Source organism: Procambarus clarkii, chromosome 38 (assembly GCF_040958095.1).
Source record: "Procambarus clarkii isolate CNS0578487 chromosome 38, FALCON_Pclarkii_2.0, whole genome shotgun sequence".
In the NCBI taxonomy this organism is placed as follows: Eukaryota; Metazoa; Arthropoda; class Malacostraca; order Decapoda; family Cambaridae; genus Procambarus; species Procambarus clarkii.
The window spans coordinates 14,651,774-14,674,887 of record NC_091187.1 but is presented as its reverse complement, the minus strand read 5'-3'; the positions used below and the strand labels follow the sequence as shown (position 1 = coordinate 14,674,887).

General features: G+C 45.2%; 2 protein-coding genes across 2 annotated transcripts in view; one reads left to right on the top strand and one right to left on the bottom strand.

Annotated features, from left to right (window-relative positions):
• The window catches only part of LOC123772040 (zygotic gap protein knirps-like), a gene marked incomplete in the record, with an annotated part of 198,958 nt that overhangs the window by 155,754 nt on the left and 20,090 nt on the right, over positions 1–23,114 (bottom strand).
• LOC123748788 (salivary glue protein Sgs-3-like) lies at positions 11,580–12,044 on the top strand. The gene has a single exon (XM_045730935.2). The coding sequence runs from the start codon at positions 11,580–11,582 to the stop codon at positions 12,042–12,044; it is 465 nt and encodes a 154-aa protein (XP_045586891.2).

Here is a 23,114-nt window from a genome sequence, read left to right as displayed (position 1 = left end):
CTAAGGATAGAGGAGTAATGGGGGATGGGTTAGTGACTGCGGTTGGGATGGGGAATCCCCAGGGGACAGGCTACCAGCATGACAATGAATTACTGAGGAGACGGTCTATTATAATACATGGATTATTCGAATCTAGGGCACCAACAAGACAAGAGAGAATAGAAACAGAAAAATACGAATTGCACGAGATATTGAGGTGTATTGGAGCAGAGATGGCAGAACGCGAGGTGGATATCAATCGACGGGTTGGACCTTACAATTGCACCAAGAATAGACCTGTTCTGGTGCAATTCTCCAATGAGGAGGCAGTGGAGTACATAATGAGGAGCAAGCATTTACTCAGAGGAAGTGAAACCCATTACAATGTGTTTATAGAGAGGTTTATGACGAAAGATGAGCAAACAGCCCACAAAAATAGATGGCAACAACGACACCGAAATAGTCTCACCTCCCAGGTCACATCCCAGGTCACCTCCCAGGGCACCTCCCAGGTCACCTCCCAGGTCGCATCCTCCCCAACTCAGCCCTCCTATACATCCCCCCTGCCTCAGCCTCCCACAACCCCCCTGTCCCTTCCACATTTGCACCTCCACAACGATTCCCCTGCCCCTGCTACATCACACTTGTCAGCGACCCCAGTGGGTCAAGCCATGCCCTCCCCAAACCCACCTTCCCATCCCCCCTCCCCAAATACCCCTTCCCACTCCCCTGCCCCTTCTACCCCATTGACTTCAATTCCATCTACTCCATCCCAGCTTCCACTGCACCCCTCTTCCACTCACCCCCAAACCCCACCCAACCCTCACCCCTCCTATGCACCTCCAGCCCACATTTAACCCCCTCACCTTGTGACCCCCTAACACCTTCCCCCATCTCCCTCTTCCCCTCTTCTACCCCAAAACCCCCACCTACCCCCGATTCCCCCCTAACTAATATACCCTCTCTTCCACTCCCAGCACCCATGCTCCATTCTCATCTCAGCTCTCCGCCCTCAGTATCCCTCTTCCCCCCAACCTCTCAACCTCTATCTGACTCTCAGTCTCACTCTATTTCTCAACCCCCCTATGCTATTCAGACCCCTAACTTTCAGACCCATTATGCCCTTCCTACCCCCCTAGATGCCCAGACCCCATTCGCCTACCAGGCACTCCCAGGCACCCCCCTAGCACCCCCCCACTCACCCCCACAGCCCCCACTTGCCCCCCAGACACCCCACAGTTCCCCCCAGACCCCTGGTGAAAGGGGGAACTCTGACACCCGAGTTTCCAAGAAGAGTCTCAAGGTTTGGTACACCAATGCTGATGGGGTAGCCAATAAAGCAGAAGAGATAAAAGAAAGAGTTAGTGAGGCAGACCCAGACATAGTGGCAATAGTGGAAACTAAAATAAATGGCATGATCTCGGATGCAATCTTTCCAGAGGGGTACCAGGTGATAAGAAAAGAAAGGACACAGAGACAGGGAGGAGGAGTGGCACTACTAATAAAGCGGAAATGGAAGTTTGATGAGCTGGAAAATCCGGGTACCAATGAAAGCACAAGCTTCATACATGGAACTCTGACAGTGGATGGGAAGAAGATTGTAATCTTGATACTCTACAATCCCCCACCAAACAGTAGAAGGCCCAGGCAGGAGTACGAGGACAGCAACAAGACATGTATGGATGAACTGCAGAGGGCAGCAACTTTAGCGCATAGAATGAGAGCGAAGCTGCTGGTCATGGGGGACCTAAATCACGGAGAGATAAATTGGGAAACGAGGAATCCCCATGGCGGGGAGGAGACCTGGGGAGCGAAGCTGGTAGACGTTATTGACAGGAATTTTCTAACACAGCATGTGAAAGAAGATACTAGGGAAAGAGGAGGGGATACGCCCAGCCTATTAGATCTCATTATCACTCAGAATGTAGAAGACATCGAGCAGTTGGAACATGAAATACCACTAGGAGCTAGTGACCATTGTGTCCTAGTCTTTGACTACATGATGGAGCTTAAAATTGTGACCAAAGGGACAAGAGGTCCGGGAAAGGAGACTTGATTACAGAAAAGGGGACTACAGAAGGATAAGGGACTACCTGGGAGAAGTGCAGTGGGAGGAAGAACTTAGAGGAAAAACAGTGCAAGGTATGATGAACCAAGTCATATTGAAATGCAAGGAGGCTGAAGATAGATTTATTCCAACAATAAAGGAAAAAAAGCAGGAGGGAATATAATAACCCATGGTTTAATAGACAGTGTCAGGAAGCAAAGGTGAGAAGCAGGAGGGAGTGGAGGAAGTACAGAAGACAAAGGACAGAGGACAACAGGATTAGATGTAACAGAGCTAGGAATGATTACATTAACATAAGACGAGTGTCGGAAAGGAATTATGAGAACGATATTGCAGTCAAAGCGAAAAAGCAACCAAAATTACTACATAGCCATATAAGAAGGAAGATGTCGGTAAATGACCAAGTGACAAGACTGAGGAAAACAGAAGGGGCATATACAGAAAGCGACAAGGAAATCTGCGAGGTACTGAATGCAAAGTTCCATGGAGTGTTCACAACCGAGCCTGAGCAGCTCCCATTGTTAGAAGAGATTACCCAAGATGAAAGACTATCGGATATAGAGGTGACAGCAGAGGATGTAATGAAACAGTTGACAACACTGGATGCAAATAAAGCTGTTGGACCAGACAAAGTATCACCGTGGATACTCAAAGAGGCAGCGCAGGCTCTCAGCGTGCCTCTGGCAATGATCTTTAATGAGTCACTTATGTCGGGAGAATTGCCCAGTTGCTGGAAGGAGGCAAATGTCGTACCGATTTTCAAAAAGGGTGATAGGGAGGAGGCACTTAACTACAGACCCGTATCACTGACAAGCATCCCCTGCAAAATTCTTGAAAGAATAATTAGGCTAAGACTTGTTGAGCACCTGGAGAGCATTGGGTTTGTAAACAAGCACCAACATGGGTTCTGGACAGGGAAATCATGCCTAACAAACCTTTTAGAATTCTATGATAAAGTAACAAGGATAAGGCAGGACAGAGAAGGCTGGGCAGACTGCATATTTCTTGACTGCCAAAAGGCCTTTGATACGGTACCGCACATGAGACTGCTATACAAACTTGAGAGGCAGGCAGGAGTAAGCGGAAAGGCCCTGGTATGGGTGAAGAACTACCTAACAGGAAGGAGCCAGAGGGTAATGGTAAGGGGCGAAAAGTCGGACTGGCGAACAGTAACAAGTGGAGTACCTCAAGGATCGGTGCTGGGACCAATCCTCTTTCTAATTTACGTAAATGATATGTTTACAGGAGTGGAATCATACATGTCAATGTTTGCAGATGACGCAAAATTAATGAGAAGAGTTGTGACAGACGAGGATTGTAGGATCCTCCAAGAGGACTTAAACAGGCTGCAGAGATGGTCAGGGAAATGGCTACTGGAGTTTAACACCAGTAAATGTAAAGTTATGGAAATGGGATCAGGTGACAGGAGACCAAAGGGACAGTACACAATGAAGGGGAACAGCCTACCTGTAACGACTCGAGAAAGAGACCTGGGAGTGGATGTGACACCTAATCTAACTCCTGAGGCACATATAAATAGGATAACGACAGCAGCGTACTCTACACTGGCGAAAATTAGAACTTCATTCAGAAACCTAAATGAGGAAGCTTTTAGGGCGCTTTACACTGCCTACGTGAGACCCGTCTTAGAGTATGCCGCGCCATCATGGAGCCCCCACCTGAAGGAACACATAAAGAAACTGGAGAAGGTTCAGAGGTTTGCGACGAGGCTTGTCCCAGAGCTACGAGGGATGGGATATGAAGAGCGGCTGAAGGAACTGAACCTTACGACACTAGAGAAAAGAAGGGAGAGAGGAGATATGATAGGGACATATAAAATACTCAGGGGAATTGACAAAGTGGAAATAGATGAAATGTTCACACGTAATAATAACAGAACGAGGGGACATGGGTGGAAACTGGAAACTCAGATGAGTCACAGAGATGTTAGGAAGTTTTCTTTTAGCGTGAGAGTAGTAGAAAAATGGAATGCACTTGGGGAACAGGTTGTGGAAGCAAATACTATTCATACTTTTAAAACTAGGTATGATAGGGAAATGGGACAGGAGTCATTGCTGTAAACAACCGATAGCTAGAAAGGCGGGATCCAAGAGTCAATGCTCGATCCTGCAAGCACATATAGGTGAGTACATATAGGTGAGTACATATAGGTGAGTACACACAGGAAGCAGCCCGTAGCAGCTGTCTAACTTCCCAGGTACCTATTTACTGCTAGGTAAAAGGGGCATCAGGGTGAAAAAAACTGCCCATTTTGTTTTCTCGTCGGCGCCGGGAATCGAACCCGGGCCACAGGATTACGTGTCCAGCGTCCACACAGCCACCGGCGGTGTATATATATATTTCTGTATGTAGGTTAGAATAGCCTTTTATAAGCACTACAATCACCTTCCGTGGTTGAGTGTTCAATAAACCCCTGAACTATATGTTTAACACATCTCTCACCCTGTCCATGGAGGACAGAAGAAAATGTATATATGCTGGTTAGCACTGTAAATGTCTGGCCACGTCTGTGGTTGAAAATAATAAATTAACAAATATATCTTCATATGGAAGGTTTCTGATGTGTGAGATTAACGTCGTTATTTTTCACTAAACACCTGTAAGGGAATTGATGTTAATTGATGTTAATTGATGTTAATTGATGTAAATTGATGTTAATTGATGTTAACTGATGTTAATTGATGTTAATTGATGTTAACTGATGTTAATTGATGTTAATTTGATATTATAGCGACCAAGATGGAATGGCATAATGTGAATTTATTGATCTGGTACTAGACGGTAGACTACCAGTAGATACGAGAGTAGATCACGTCCAACCCCGTCAACCATAGCAAGAACCTGTCCAATCCCGTCAACCATAACTAAGAACCTGTCCAATCCCGTCAACCATAGCAAGAACCTGTCCAACCCCGTCAACCATGACAAGAACCTGTCCAACCCCGTCAACCATAGCAAGAACCTGTCCAACCCCGTCAACCATAACAAGAACCTGTCCAACCCCGTCAACCATAGCAAGAACCTGTCCAACCCCGTCAACCATAACTAAGAACCTGTCCAATCCCGTCAACCATAGCAAGAACCTGTCCAACCCCGTCAACCATAGCAAGAACCTGTCCAACCCCGTCAACCATAGCAAGAACCTGTCCAATCCCGTCAACCATAACTAAGAACCTGTCCAACCCCGTCAACCATAGCAAGAACCTGTCCATCCCCGTCAACCATAAGAAGAACCTGTCCAACCCCGTCAACCATAGCAAGAACCTGTCCATCCCCGTCAACCATAAGAAGAATCTGTCCAACCCCGTCAACCATAGCAAGAACCTGTCCAACCCCGTCAACCATAGCAAGAACCTGTCCATCCCCGTCAACCATAAGAAGAACCTGTCCAACCCCGTCAACCATAACATGAACCTGTCCAACCCCGTCAACCATAACATGAACCTGTCCAACCCCGTCAACCATGACAAGAACCTGTCCATCCCCGTCAACCATGACAAGAACCTGTCCATCCCCGTCAACCATAGCAAGAACCTGTCCAACCCCGTCAACCATAGCAAGAACCTGTCCAACCCCGTCAACCATGACAAGAACCTGTCCATCCCCGTCAACCATGACAAGAACCTGTCCATCCCCGTCAACCACCACTAGCAACATGCTACCACAAGTCTGCAACGGGTAATAAGCAAATATGATTCATACACCCATTGCAATACGAAATTATACATGAAATTATGCACAGAGGCCGACAAGCAAATATCACCTTAAAGTCCTCCTCTCATAAGGCTTACCCGTGTACCATTAACATGTTGCATACCACTCTCTACCCCCCCACATGAGGTGTTGAAATAACACGTTGACTTAAACGTCCTCCATTAAGTAATTTATGCAACATTTTTTGTTTTGTTTTCCACAATTTATTCGATAATTTTGCGAGGCGCCCCGGGAACATTGCATCACATTGCTCACTGCAACAGACTGCGAGATCAAGCTACTGAGGGGTAAGATTGTTGACAAGATGCTGTATCATCTGATGGGGTTTGTATGGAGGTTGGTGAAGGTATATAACCTCTTCCTTCTCTTATAAGGCTCTTAACACGGCTTCTCTTGTGTAACTCAGAGATAAATTAGTATTCAACGACATGGACTCAATATTTCTTCACACACACTCTCTTTGATGAGTTTAAGTGGTCAGACTTGTTGCTAGGTAAGGATGGAAATAAGGTGTATTGCCACATTTTGCTAAATACACGATGGAGGCACAGAAACATTCATACCAAAACAGAGATCAAGGACCAGGAAACAGGATTGGTTCAACAGAAATTGTGAGAGGGACAGAGAGGAAAAAAAACAAGAAAATGGGTTCAATATCGGAAGAGGCCTAACCCACAAACATACCAGCAATACAAGCAAGAAACAATTACACAACACTGAGGAGTGAGGCAGGAGGAACTTTGAGAAAGGTAAACAGAATGTAAAACAGATCCAGGCCTTTTCTATAAATTCATTAAAAGCAAGTTGTATGTAAAGGATAAAATCCTGAGATTGAGAACAGGAAACAGAAGTACTGAGAATGAAAAAGAAATGTGTGAAATGCTAAATGAACAGTTCCAAAGTGTATTTGTACAAAAATGAGGATTTCAGAGAGCCAGACTAAATACCAATTCCAGAACACACCAAAGAAATAAAGAAATAAAGCAGTTGGACCAGATAGAGCTTCACCTTGGGTGCTGCGAGAATGTGCAACTGAGCTGAGCATTCCACTCCCAATTACTACGCCAGACATCCTTGTGCACAGGAATCTTAGCAGATATATGGAAAAAGGCAAACATGGTACCAATCTATAAAAGTGGCAGTCGAGAGGATCCTCATAATTATAGACCCGTGTCATTAACAAGCGAGGGAGTCAAACACTAGAAACACTAGTTAAAGCCAAATGGGTTGAACACCTAGAGAGTAATGACATAATACCGGACAGACAATATGGTTTTCGAACAGGAAGATCCTGTGTAAGAAATCTACTCAGTTTTTATGATAGAGCCACAGATATACGACAGGAAAGAGATGATTGGGTTGACCGAGTCTATCTGGATCTATATCCAGTTATCGTGTGTTAATTTTGTCCGTGATTTACACACATCTATAGCTATGAAAGAGTATATCTGTCCGTCAGTGTCTCCATTATTGGAAGCCAGATGCTTAAGGCAAGCTTCACTCAACTTTCCAAAATGACACATGGGGGGGGTTTGGGAGTGTCATAGGCCAGATGAGGTTGCACCCAGTACCATTCTATAAGAAATATCAGGATAGAAAGCCCCCCTTTCCGCTATAGATGTTTATCAAGTCTGAAATAGCGGGTGTTTTATGTAACGGTGTTTGAAAGTTTCAGTGCTTCGTAATACTACATTTTCTGAGAGTGAGAGACACGGGGGAAACGGAGAGAGAAGAGGGAAGAGGAGAAGACGGTAAGAGAAGGGGGAAGAGGGGGAGACGGGAAAAGAAGGGGGGAGAGAGGGGAGAAAATTTGAGATGGAGAGATGGGAGAAGAGGCGAGAGATGGGGAGAGATTTCAAGAAGTGGAGAGGGAGAAATAGATGAAAAAGGTGAGATGAGAAGGGAGTACTGATAAGCTGTTACAGAGAAAGGTGGAGTAGAGATAGGAAGGAGACAAACATCCATCTATATACCTATCTTTACACCTATTTATTCATAAATGCCAAACCGACTGAGCCAGCACCGAGCATCCTTCCAAGAGACCAGAGAGGCAACTGGATGTGTCCGGAGTCTGGATGCAGGAGAGGCCATTGTTATGTGATGGGGCGGGGAGATATTATGACACGATGAGTTACATCTCTCCAGAGCTGCTACGTGCACTCTCCTGTGTCTCACCTCCCACCCCCCATCACAGCTCCTAGTCACCCCGGGTCACCTATCACTCTCACACTACAGACATGCTCACTCCTTCTTGGCCTTATCACCTTGTCTCTCAAGCTAATCTTTTACTCTTTTGCATCTTCAGTCTTTTGCATGCCTCTCCATCTCTCACTCGTCCCAGCCTCTAGCACACTTTCTACCCCTCGTATAGTGTCATTATAGACTCATTATCCGCTCTTGGTCCTCTTGGTCTCATTATATTCTGGCCCTAGTCGAGGCTCGCCTTAAGTGCCGCCTTCCTTATGGTATTTCATCACTTTTCTAAACGGGTTTCTCAGATATCTCTCGCTATATGATATCATTGTGCATTTCTGTGATGATTTTTTGGCTCAAAGCATAAATATTTATTCTAGCGATTAGGCTAGCAAGCCATCGAGCTAGTAAACAGTTAAAGGCCTCTAGCGACGAAGCTAGCAAACAATCAAGGTAGCAAGCAATCAAGAGCTCAAGCTAGCAAACGATAGAGCTAGCAAGCGCTGAAGTTAGCAAGCAATGAATCTAGCACGTGATTAAGCTAGCAAAGGACTCTAGCAATGAAGCTAACAAGCGACCAATTAAACCCGACGATCAATCCAGCAAGTGATCAATCAAACAAGAGATCACTCTAGGGGCTCCTGAGCCTAGCAGGCGAGGCAGCAGGGACCATCAGGGGGCGCTCTCCAAGACGCCCAGGCCACCCTGGTGGTGCAGACACCTTGCAAGATGCAACGCTCAAGTCACACTTTCCCCCTCGTGGTCTTCAAGATGGGTATCAGGCAGGTGGGTGACACTAAGCTCCTTGACGAAGGCCACTGTGGTGTGGGAGGGGTACAGCGCCCTCCATCATCCTTGACGTGGGGGAGGAGGCAGCAGGATAAACACGCAGGAGAGGGAAAGCTGTTTTGTAAACATTAATGTGGCGAGATGCATTGTTTAACCCACACATGCTTTTTTTTTTAATGGTTTTTGCTTTTTTGGGAGGGGGAGAAGGGGGGGGGGATTGATTTGGTGTTGTTGTTTACTTCTTCAGGGGTGACTATATGTAAACTTTACTGTATACTGTTGATTTTATAGTGTAAACTTTCTACGCCTCTGTTTTCTTAGTGTCATTATTAAGAAGATCAATAAAGTTGCCAAAAATCATGGTAAAGAAACTGTAGTAATTACACACAGAGATCACACTAACGTGATGCATCAAGTGAACAAATCAACAAGGGCCGTGACGAGGATTCGAACCTGCGTTCAACTCTTTTAACCCTGTCGTAGCTCAGTCGATTAAGGCAGTGTCTGGGATGCTCCCGGACGCAGGTTCGAATCCTCGTCACGGCCCTTGTGGATTTGTTCAACTGTAGCAATTATTGAAAGATATATTTTCTACGACGTTGCTTTTCTCTCTGGAACATCTTCAGGTAAAGTATGAATTCCTGATGTTCACTTTTGTATTAAATCCACTTGTGAGAGTCGAAGGAGTGTGAGGATGAGGTGAAGGGGCACTCACACATAGGGTAAGGGGAGTGGGCCACTTAACATAAGGAAAGAAATGGGGGTAGGACCAATCAAATGGGGTAAGGTCAATCAAACATTGGGTAAGAGAATGGATAAATCTCCAGTGGGCAGGAAGAGCTTGGTAGAAATGTTATCCGGTGATGTTTGGTGAGGTCTGGGTCTGAGTGTCGGCAAGGTAGCCAAGTCATTATTCTGTATACTTACAGTGGGTCTTTTTTCTCTTATAATTATAGCTTCCAGGATTTGCAATCTTCTTTGGTCAGTGGTAGAGTCCAGGATTGTTGCATTATCTTCTAACATGTTCCTAGTGAGTGTTGTATACTGTACACTTAACATTCTTGGGTATTAAATGATTAAATACTCAAGAACAGCCTCAATAAATAATACAACCCTCTCCAAAAAACAAAACAAATGTGGTATATCTTGAGATGATTTTCGGGGCTTTTAGTGTCCCCGCGGCCCGGTCCTCGACCAGGCCTCCACCCCCAGGAAGCAGCCCGTGACAGCTGACTAACACCCAGGTACCTATTTACTGCTAGGTAACAGGGGCATAGGGTGAAAGAAACTCTGCCCATTGTTTCTCGCCGGCGCCTGGGATTGAACCCAGGACCACAGGATCACAAGTAAAGCGTGCTGTCCGCTCGGCCGACCGGCTCCCTTATATACCAATTTATATGTCCAATGTCCGTATACCAATTTATATGTCCCAATTAAGGCTGTGACCTTCGCTCAACTTATATTAATCTGACCACCACAAAGCTCTCGAGAAGACTCACCAGCTGGTCAGTCCACCAGTCACTCAGACAGTATATCCACCAGGATATATTCGGGGAGCCGGTCGGCCGAGCGGACAGCACGCTGGACTTGTGATCCTGTGGCTCTGAGTTCGATCCCAGGCGCCGGCGAGAAACAATAGGCAGAGTTTTTTTCACCCTATACCCCTGTTACCAAGCAGTAAAATAGATACCTGGGTATTAGTCAGCTGTCACGGGCTGCTTCCTGGGGGTGGAGGCCTGGTCGAGGACCGGGCCGCGGGGACACTAAAGCCCCGAAATCATCTCAAGATAACCAGCTGGTGCTCCTTACACAACGTGAACACAACACGACACTCACAAGAAACAGGCTACTGGGAAATAAACAAACCCTGGAACCTACTACTGATCAAACAACCCGCCAAACACACATCGAAACTACGACGTTGGTACAACGTTCGAACAAGTTTTAACACCACCTAACCAGTTATAACAACCAATATAGCAAGTTGTAACAACGTTCTAATACGTCGTAAACACGTTAAGCCAAGATGTAACAACTTTATTACAAGTTGTAACAAGCGAAAAATAGAGATAGTTTCGGTTTGTGTTTCCAGGGAAGACTGGAAATCTTCCTTGGTCAACACTGATACTAAGAAAATAGAGGCATAGAAAGCTCACACTATAAGATTATACTGCTGGTTTACACAGAGTCAGCAGTGCGGTTATATGTAACAATATATGTATATATATAGATATATATATGTTACTTCCTCCAACGGTCGTCAGGCTATGCTTGTCCAAGCTACCGCCGCTCCAAAGACATTCTCAAGCATTGTACAAGCTGTGATAGAGGCCAAAGGCGCATTTGCCAATTTTCTCCCCATTTGGAAGGTAAGGGTGGGCAGATGTAGCCACGCTCGTCTCTTGTGGATCTGCAAATAACCCAACTCGTACCTTTGGGTGATTTGTAAACATGTTATTGTGATCTCTGCTTGTGTGATAAGCAGCGAATAGATCGAATAGATTGATTATTGATCATATAAGCAAAGGTTAACCCAGGGAGTCTAGCAATAAACGTCGCCAGGAACGTAATACGTCTTGCAAACAACGTTTCGTAAGAACGTTTTCATTGTGATGAAAAATTCGCCTTGAGAGCAGATTTTGGGAGAGATAACTGTGGATGCTGCTCATTGATGCTGGCACGACGAGATGATATCATATCAGAGATGTGAGTCAAGGAGATGATGACACACACACCTGGCAAGTGTCACGGGAGGGTGACACACACACCTGGATAGTGTCAGGGGCGGGTGTGTCATGCCACAGTCACAGCTGGGATGTCCCATGGTGTCCCAAGACCGCCCTTAGACACTGGTAATCTCACGACGGGGTCCCGTGACATCCAAGGGATGTCTATCTCCTTCCCTGTCGACGCATTGGGTCGACGGGTGACAGGCCGGCGCACGACAGACCGACGCCCGACAGGCCGACGCACGACAGGCCACCGCATGACAGTCCGACGTACGACAGGCCGACGCATGACAGTCCGACGCCAGACAGGCCGACGCCCGACAGGTCGACGCACGACAGGCCGACGCCCGACAGGTCGACGCACGACAGGCCGACGCCAGACAGGCCGACGCCCGACAGGCCGACACACGACAGGCCGACGCACAACAGGCCGACGCCCGACAGGCCGACGCCCGACAGGCCGACGCCCGACAGGCCGACGCACAACAGGCCGACGCCCAACAGGCCGACGCATTAGATCAACAGACTACATACCCACGACACAACAGTGACCTTGTTACAGCAATAATTACAGAACAAGGACTCGGGTCCAGCAACCCCTACAGAACAATGACCTTGATATAACGACCACAACAGACCAATATAAACAATCACCAAGTGAACGGAGCCAATCAGTACCGACGGGAACAATAGCTGTTTTGGGTCGATGGTTCGAGGGTTGATTTACAGAATAGACATCAGTGGATTGATCCAATCTACTTTGGTTTACAGTCAGTAACTTGGTCGACACAGAGTATCCAGATGGTGATGATTGTGACACCATCTTAGGTGATGGGTGATGATTGTGACACCATCTTAGGTGATGGGTGATGATTGTGACACCATCTTAGGTGATGGGTGATGATTGTGACACCATCTTAGGTGATGGGTGATGATTGTGACACCATCTTAGGTGATGGGTGATGATTGTGACACCATCTTAGGTGATGGGTGATGATTGTCGCACCATCTTATGTGATGGGTGATGATTGTAGCACCATCTTAGGTGATGGGTGATGATTGTGACACCATCTTAGGTGATGGGTGATGATTGTGACACCATCTTAGGTGATGGGTGATGATTGTGGCACCATCTTAGGTGATGGGTGATGATTGTGGCACCATCTTAGGTGATGGGTGATGATTGTAGCACCATCTTAGGTGATGGGTGATGATTGTAGCACCATCTTAGGTGATGGGTGATGATTGTAGCACCACCACATATACAACATACTGACTGTAGCCGCACCACATACTGATTGTGTCCACCACATACTCAGCCTTGCCTCATTTAATGACATGTACGCACATATATGATCTAACTACACACGTTTCTACACATTCATTTAACCTCTAATCACAAAATACATAAAAAATTATATATAAACCGAAGAAAGTCACTTGGAAAAAAATGTATATTCCAAGGGGAATTAAACAACTAGATTTACGAAGCAGGTTTGGCCTTATCAAGACCATCTTAACTGACCCTAAACTCTCATTATTTAAGGCGTTGCGGTATGAATGTACAGATTCCACGCAACTTCAACTAGAGGTTCCACAAATCAGCCTTTCCACCCAACTTCTCAACACTAAAAGGATCGAAATCCGCATCTAAAACCTTTATTTATGGCATCGGAACGCCTATCAGGCAAGGTGTCGTGGCGCCGCGGGTGTTTGGGTCTGACGTTTATAGTTCCACTGTTGCCACATCTTCTCTGACCTTTCCTGGCCAGCTCTTCCCACTTAACATAGATATTAAAAGGTATGAATCTTGATTTTTTTTTTTCACGAGACTTCAACAAGACTTGTTTCTTGAGACTTTGACGAGATAAACAAGAGAAAGCTTTTATTCTGCGTTTAAACAGACTTTTTGAATAGAAATAGAGTTCTTTACTGTATTTTTTTTTTTTTTATTATTTTCTACCACAGACGTGGCCAGACATTTACAATGCTAACCAGCATATATACATTTTCTTCTGTCCTCCATGGACAGGGTTAGAGAAGTGTTAAACATACAGTTCAAGGGTTTATTGAACACTCAACCACAGAAGGTGATTCGGTGCTTTTAAAATGCTAAGCTAACCTCTTTACTGTATTGAATGGTACAATTAATTTATTCATTTTAGAATTGATATTTAGGAAGGTTATAATCTATTTACCAAATTTATAATTGATACATAGAAAGGATGCAATCTATTAAACAAGGTTAAAACAAATAAGTAAAAATGCTACTATCCATTTACCAAATTTACAATTGATTACATAATTTACATCATTCAGATTAAATTAATTTACAAAAAAAATACAAAAAGTATTTTCTCACAGTTTTGATCATATTTGAGTGTTAAAATTATGTCAGATTTAACGACATTTTAATTTTTTTATGAAAATATATCCATAAGAAAATAAGTGTTTGTTTATTATTTATATAAGTGAATATATTGTCCGGAAGATGTTATAAATTTTGACGATAAATAAATTGGAGACGTGTACTGTATTTACTTTCATCTTAATACAGGTAATTACTGTATTTTGTCTGATGTATATGAGAGGTATAGACCCCCCCCCCTGACCCTTGCTCCTGCTCCCTCCCCCACCCACGTCCCATCCCAGGGATGGGGCTTTAATCCCAGCCTTTTCTCGTATCCCAGAATTCCACTCCCTCGATCCCAGCTCTTAGACCATTTGGGTCGGTAAGGGTCCCATCTCACCGCCCATCTTAGCTATTATCATCATTTTCATCATGACCTTTCATTTTAAGGTCATTTTCCTCTCCCAGATCATCTCTCTCATCAGTTCATGGGAGTGGATTCTTTCCCAGCCCTTCTCCCCTTCCATCCTTTCTCTATCCCTATCTATCCTTCTCCCTTTCCTTCCATCCCGTTTCTCTCTCGGTGCTATTCCTTCCTTACAAGACCCCCCTACCCCCCCTTTTATACTTTAATACTCTCCTTTCCTAGTTTACTATCCGTGCCTATCCCTCCAACCACTTGGGCTGGACGGTAGAGCGACGGTCTCGCGTCATGCAGGTCGGCGTTCAATCCCCCGACCGTCCACAAGTGGTTGGGCACCATTCCTTCCCCCACCGTCCCATCCCAAATCCTTATCCTGACCCCTTCCCAGTGCTATATAGTCGTAATGGCTTGGCGCTTTCTCCTCATAGTTCCCTTCCCTTTCTTTAATCCTTTCCTATCTGTATCTTTCCCATACAGCCTCAACTCTCTTCCCCTCCCTCTACCCTCTTCTCCTTCCCATTACCTCTCTCCATCCTAATTATTTGCCATCCGTGTGCTCAGAGAGAGAGAGAGAGAGAGAGAGAGAGAGAGAGAGAGAGAGAGAGAGAGAGAGAGAGAGAGAGAGAGAGAGAGAGAGAGAGAGAGAGAGAGAGCAAGAAAGAGACAGAGCGAGAGAGAGAAAGCAAGAGAGCGAGAGAGATAATGAGAGAGTGAGAGAGAGAGAGCCAGAGAGAGAGAGCCAGAGAGAGAGAGAGAGAGAGAGAGAGAGAGAGAGAGAGAGAGAGAGAGAGAGAGAGAGAGAGAGAGAGAGAGAGAGAGAGAGAGAGAGAGAGATGAAGATAAATAAAGAGATAGACAGATATAAAGAGAGAGATAACAAGAGAGCACAACCACCCACACCTACACACACTCACTCTCTCATAAGAGTACATAAAAGCCTATTAATATCCCACACACCGATTACATAATTTTTGCATTATTGCCCATTCAAGGATGACTCCCGCTGGCTCGCCTGGGGATGACGGGATGACCTAACTCAAACCATTAGGTCATCCACGACAACATTAACGGGCTGAAGCCATTCGATATGCGTCCTAATATGAGTTGAAAACTGAGTACGCTATTTGTATCAATGTATATACCTTAATATGTATATACTATCTCTAATGTATATTTATATATACGTTCATTGTATATATCTTAACACTTTCTAATGTCTAAAAATGCGATTTAAGCTTTAATAACCTCTCTTCGTAAGGGAGATTTCTAATTCCTGGTATTAACAGGTACTCTGGGAATGTTTAAGTGGATTGTATATCCATTCTACAATACGATTTTTGGATGTAGAGGCTAACAATCCCACACATTAATGCACTGATTGTGTCTTCAACTTCCTGACACGATCCATCACACCCAGATCTGTTTCACATTCACAATGATCGCTGAGATCCGGAAACAATCACTATTACCCTATTCAACTGTACATTTTTCAGGATAATACTTCATTTGTCAATCTTTCATCCAAATAAATCGTATTTCTTAATGCTATATTCAGCTATGGGACATTATCATTCATCCGTGTTTCTGTTAGGGCAATAATGTGTATAGAGATGAAGAATAATGGTGCTAAGGGGTTGAATGATTGAATATTGAATGAAAGGGGATGACACTAAGTTATATATAGCAATATAATATTCAGGATGTGTGACACTTTGCTGGATGTAAACAGGAACTTATCTACTATCTCTACTATCTCAGTTTACCTTATCCCTTCGTCTACTTCGTTTCTTCCCTTCATTTACCTCCTCCTGCTCTTCCTTTCTCCGTCTCTCCCTAGCCCTCCATTCTCCCGCCTCTCCAGGAAGGTCAAGAGAAACTTCTGTATTACCAACAGTGACGAGACATCTTTAACTTCCTGATGAAATCGTAACTGATGGCGCGCGAGTGACGGAAAATACAATAACACAATACAATAAGAAGATACAATAAGTGACAGAAGATACAATACTCAATATTTTATAGAGGGGAGCTCTTATGTGGTGTGGGAACTCACCTAGTTGTGCTTACAGGGTCGAGTACCTACTCTTGAGCCCCGCCTTTTTGACCATTCAGTTGTTTAATGTAGTGAATCTTTTTGACTCGTTTCATATTTACATATCAAAATGTGAACCGATTTGGCTTGGACAACTTTTTCATCACTGGAGCAGGACTCGAACCAGCGTTCTGGGTCCTCCCATACACTCCTGTAACTCCAGGTTACAATTATGTACTCTCCTTCGACTGTTCTTTAGTGTGAACAGACAGACAGACAGAACAGAAGGAAGGAAGGATGCAAGAACACGCATAATAACTAACATATAAGAACATGAAAGGAACAAAGGTGGCAAGAATTACATGCTTTTTCGAATGATTTAGTGCGATGGAAAAATAAAAGAAACTGCGCATGCGCAGTGGGTGTATTTACAAAGGGTAAACATTATCAGTCCAAATGTAAATAAACAAAGAGATAATAAGAGACAAAAGCCACCCCAACTACATTTATCAACTGAAAAAAATTACAAAAGACCAATATAAGCGTTAAACGAAGAAATATAATTCTAAACACCATAAAAACTAACAATAAATATAATCCGCAAGCCAAAAAAAACATTGGAACGCTGGGCGGGCAAAATGAAGACCCGTCCAGTGTGTGGGTGGAAGCCCACCAGGACGGTCATGCCCCCCACCACGCTCCACCTTGTCAGGGCCATCGGGAATCGAACGAAGACTCGCAAGCTACCGAGGCCGTCACTCAACCCACCAGCCCATGTAGGCAGAAGCGAATCATGGTTCCGTTTCGATGGTGGTGAGACACACATGTAAATATAGTGGAACTCTTCGAGTGGCGGCATTTCAACCCTGACACACATTAATACACCTGGCGCCCTCTTCAAGGAGCAACTGAACCACAACCTGAAGTATATATATATATATATATATATATATATATATATATATATATATATATATATATATATATATATATATATATATATATATATATATATACTCTGGGAGGGTATCCAGTGGCGCCCTGGATACTCTGTCTCCTCTCTATTCCACCTCCTGTTCCTGCCCATCCCACCTTTTCTTTTCCTGTCCTGTCCCTTCCCTCTCCCCATTTCCCTCCCATATGCCCCCCTTATCCTCCCCCTCTCCCTGTGGAGAGAAAGAGAGAGAGAGAGAGAGAGAGAGAGAGAGAGAGAGAGAGAGAGAGAGAGAGAGAGAGAGAGAGAGAGAGAGAGAGAGAGAGAGAGAGAGACAGGAGCTTGGGAGAGGCCCAAGGGAATCACAAATCACCAAGACAAACAGACAAGCACACACAAACGCAAGCTATACACGAACATAAATAAAAAAAAACAAAAAAAAATCAGACAACTATTTTTTACAAATACAGAACACTTCAGAAACCAAAGAAATAACAAAAAACAATCACCCACACCGTGAAAACCTTTCGCTCTCCTATTTTTTTGTTGCTGTACCCAGGCATTATAACGAAGATCATTTGCACGGTATATTTACCCGTGTTTAAGTGTGTGCATAATTAGCTAAGGGCTACCTCGATCACTTCCCAGAGCATGACAGAAAACGATGGTCGGCTCCAGTGTTGTCAAACCTTCCAATGAGTTAAATAATTATTTTCCCCTTGTAAATCCCCCTATATATTGCTTTAGATTTTGCTATCTTGACTATACGATTAAATAGAAATACTGTATATATATATATAATTGTCGTTAAGGAGGAAATTGAAAGGTAAATAGGATTAACAACAAGGTGATATCTGAGCTGCGTGGCAGCGGTGTATAGCCCCAGGCGCAGTCATAGAACTAATTACTGTTATTAATAGTGCATAAATGATTTGTTGGTGTAGTGATGGTGGCATGTGATGAGTGCCTTGTTACGTTACGCTGTTAGGGAGAGTGTTAGTGACCTGGACACTGTGGTTGGCGCTAGTTACATGTCACTAACGAGGCTGTTAGACGGGTTGAACGATAGGTCTTAAGTGCTCTCATTAACTATGCAACCACTCCGAATGGTCCTTAGGTTTGTTGATGGTAATAAGACGTTGTAGTTAGCAAATAGCGGAAGCCTGAGAGAGAGAGAGAGAGAGAGAGAGAGAGAGAGAGAGAGAGAGAGAGAGAGAGAGAGAGAGAGAGAGAGAGAGAGAGAGAGAGAGAGAGAGAGAGAGAGAGACAGAGAGAGAGAGAGAGACAGAGAGAGAGAGAGAGAGAGAGAGAGAGAGAGAGAGAGAGAGAGAGAGACAGAGAGAGACAGAGAGAGAAAGAAAGACAGACAGAAAATCACATATAATTATAGATAATCATAGAGAGACACACACACACAGAGAACACAAAGAAAGATAACTAGTTTGCGAAGAGAATGTAGAAAGGGAATGAAACAAGACGGAGGCAAATGGAGAATCAGGGGGGAGGTGAAGGGGGGAAGGGAGAGCATGAAAGAGGAGGGGAATGAAAGAGGAGAGGGAGAAGGAACCGGAAAAGATGACAATTAACAAAAGAAAGAGAAAGGGAAGATCTCGCCAGCTAATTAAGCAGACTGAGAGGGTGGGAGAGATGACGGAGTTAGGATAAATAGATGGAACAGTAACCCCCTCTCCCTTCCTCCCTCCTTCCTTGTGGGAAGGTTCATATCTCCTTCCCTTCCTAGTTGTATGGATGAGGTGAACCGTTTTGGCCCAAAGGAGCTGCCTCGTATGGACCAATAGGAGCTGCCTCGTATGGACCAATAGCAGCTGCCTCGTATGGACCAATAGGAGCTGCCTCGTATGGACCAATAGGAGCTGCCTCGTATGGACCAAGAGCAGCTGCCTCGTATGGACCAATAGCAGCTGCCTCGTATGGACCAATAGGAGCTGCCTCGTATGGACCAATAGGAGCTGCCTCATATGGACCAATAGGAGCTGCCTCGTATGGACCAAGAGCAGCTGCCTCGTATGGACCAATAGGAGCTGCCTCATATGGACCAATAGCAGCTGCCTCGTATGGATCAATAGGAGCTGCCTCGTATGGTCCAATAGGAGCTGCCTCGTATGGACCAATAGCAGCTGCCTCGTATGGACCAATAGGAGCTGCCTCGTATGGACCAATAGGAGCTGCCTCGTATGGACCAATAGCAGCTGCCTCATATGGATCAATAGGAGCTGCCTCGTATGGTCCAATAGGAGCTGCCTCGTATGGACCAATAGCAGCTGCCTCGTATGGACCAATAGGAGCTGCCTCATATGGATCAATAGGAGCTGCCTCGTATGGTCCAATAGGAGCTGCCTCGTATGGACCAATAGCAGCTGCCTCGTATGGACCAATAGGAGCTGCCTCGTATGGACCAATAGGAGCTGCCTCGTATGGACCAATAGCAGCTGCCTCATATGGACCAATAGCAGCTGCCTCATATGGATCAATAGGAGCTGCCTCGTATGGACCAATAGGAGCTGCCTCGTATGGACCAATAGGAGCTGCCTCGTATGGACCCATAGGAGCTGCCTCGTATGGACCAATAGGAGCTGCCTCGTATGGACCAATAGGAGCTGCCTCGTATGGACCAATAGGAGCTGCCTCGTATGGACCAATGGGAGCTGCCTCGTATGGACCAATAGGAGCTGCCTCGTATGGACCAATAGGAGCTGCCTCGTATGGACCAATAGGAGCTGCCTCGTATGGACCAATAGGAGCTGCCTCGTATGGACCAATAGGAGCTGCCTCGTATGGACCAATAGGAGCTGCCTCGTATGGACCAATAGGAGCTGCCTCGTATGGACCAATAGGAGCTGCCTCGTATGGACCAATAGGACCTGCCTCGTATGGACCAATAGGAGCTGCCTCGTATGGACCAATAGGAGCTGCCTCGTATGGACCAATAGGAGCTGCCTCGTATGGACCAATAGGAGCTGCCTCGTATGGACCAATAGGAGCTGCCTCGTATGGACCAATAGGAGCTGCCTCGTATGGACCAATACGCAACACTAACCAGAATAATACAACAAAATACAATAAGCAATACTATACAATGTCATACAGCAAGAACAACAACAAGCAACCCAACACCTCTAATGCATTATACCTTCTGGCAACATATCAAATATGTGTATAGAAGTATAATGTTCTTCACTACAATGAATGTCACTCTATCTTGAGGTTATCTTGAGATGATTTCGGGGCTTAGCGTCTCCGCGGCCCGGTCCTCGACTAGGCCTCCTTTTTTGTTACACATCCCCCAGGAAGCAGCCCGGAGCAGCTGTCTAACTCCCAGGTACCTATTTACTGCTACGTAACAAGGGCATTAGGGTGAAAGGAACATTTTGGCCATTTGTCTCCGCCTCCACCGGGGATCGAACCCGGAACCTCAGGACTACGAATCCGAAGTGCTGTCCACCCAGCTGTCAGGCGCCTCTATAACGATATGTGGCTCTATAAAGCCGTATAGAGCGGCGTTCTTCGATCTATTTACACATGCGTAAATTAAGACCAAAAATTGCCGTACTAGAAAATGGCAGCGGCTGGCGAAAGTGACGTACTGTCCCGTTTTCTGTTGTGGGTCCTCTGGCAGGTTAGGATAAGGGCACTATAGTACGTCAGTTTCTTAACGTTGGGGAACCATTAGGAGTAACTTAGGTATAGAACATTATACAATATACGGCATAGATATATACGGGTCTATATATGTTTCTATACAACACTATATGGCTCTATGTATGTCGTTATACAGCGATATACGGTTTTCTATATGTCACTTTGCAGCTATATACAGCCCTATGCCTCTCGATATATAGCGATATAAGGCTCTGTATATGTCGCTAAAAGCGATATGCAGCTCTAAATATGTTGCTATACAGCTATATACGGCTCTATGTACATTATACCACTCAATACACACTATACGGCTCTATATACACTACATATCTCAATACAGCTTTGTACGGCTCTATGCATTATACATTGGCATTATATAGGGCTCAATGTACATTATACGGTTTTATATACACTCTACGGCTCTATATATACTATACGGCTCTATATACACTATAGAACTCTATATAATAGTTCACATTCTTGGGCAGTGCGGCCCTCATTAGGTCGCCTACGCTACACATGCCTATGTAGGCATGTGTAGCCTACATAGCTAATGATTGGCTAATGATAACAGTTCCCTGATTTAAGGGCAACTTCCTTCTTGGGCTGGACGGTAGAGCGACGGTCTCGCATCATGCAGGTCGGCGTTCAATCCCCGACCGTCCACAAGTGGTAGGGCACCATTCCTTTCCCCTCGTCCCATCCCAAATCCTTATCCTGACCTCCTTCCCAGGGCTATATAGTCGTAATGGCTTGGCGCTTTGCCCTGATAATTCCCTCTCTCCCCTTTGCCTCCACTTCCCCCTACGTTCACCACCTGCCTCCACTTCCCCCCCACCCCCCAATGGAGTCTGTCTCAGAGCATCAACTCAGTCAATTGGTCTGTCAACGAAAAATATTGTTTTCCTTAGAACAAGGTGTGGTTATCTTGAGATGATTTCGGGGCCTTAGTGTCCCCGCGGCCCGATCCTCGACCAGGCCTCCACCCCCAGGAAGCAGCCCGTGACAGCTGACTAACTCCCAGGTACCTATTTACTGCTAGGTAACAAGCGCATCAGGGTGAAAGAAACTCTGCCCATTGTTTCTCGCCGGCTCCCGGGATCGAACCCGGGACCACAGGATCACGCGTCCAGATCATGCAAAAATTATGAGGAGGATTACGACAGATGATGATAGTATGAGGCTACAAGATGACCTAGATAGACTGAATGAATGGTTCAACAAATGGCTACTAAACTTCAACCCGAGTAAATACAAGGTAATGAAACTAGGCAGTGGGCACAGGAGGCCAGACACAGGATACAGAATAGGAGATGAAGTACTTCATGAAACGGACAGAGAGAAAGATCTAGGAGTGGATATCACACCAAACCTGTCTCCTGAAGCCCACATAAAAAGAATAACATCGGCAGCGTATGCGAGGCTGGCTAACATCAGAACTGCCTTCAGGAACCTGTGTAAGAGATCCGTCAGAATCTTGTACACCACATATGTAAGACCAATCCTGGAGTATGTGGCCCCAGCATGGAGCCCGTACCTTGTCAAGCACAAGATGAAGCTGGATAAAATTCAGAGGTATGCCACTAAACTATTCCCAGAAGTAAGATGTTTGAGTTACGAGGAAAGGCTGCGTGAATTGCACCTTACGTCGCTGGAAGACAGAAGAGCTTGGTCTTCTGTCTTCCATGAAGACATGATCACATGATCACCACATACAAAAGGAAGACATGATCACCACATACAAAATTCTTAGGGGAATTGACAATGTAGATAAGGACGGATTATTTAACACGGATGGCACACGCACAAGCGGGACACAGGTGGAAGCTGAGTACCCAAATGAGCCACTTAGATATTAGAAAGTAGTTAACAGGTGGAATGCATTAGGCAGTGATGTGGTGGAGGCTGACTCCATACACAGTTTCAAGTGTAGATATGATAGAGCCCAGTAGGCTCAGGAACCTGTACACCTGTTGATTGACAGTTGAGAGGCGGGACCAAAGAGCCAAAGCTCAACCCCCGCAAGCACAACTAGGTGTGTATAACTAGGTAAGTACGCACATTTTTTATTCTTAATTTGTATTTAATACATTTTTTAAATATTTGTATTTTCAATAAGATTTTCCTGGAGCGCTTGATGGGGGGGGGGGGTGTTTGTTGCTGGGGGGGGGGGGGAGTTGTCGGAGGGGTCCGCCATTTTCCTTTTCCTTCGCAGCATCTT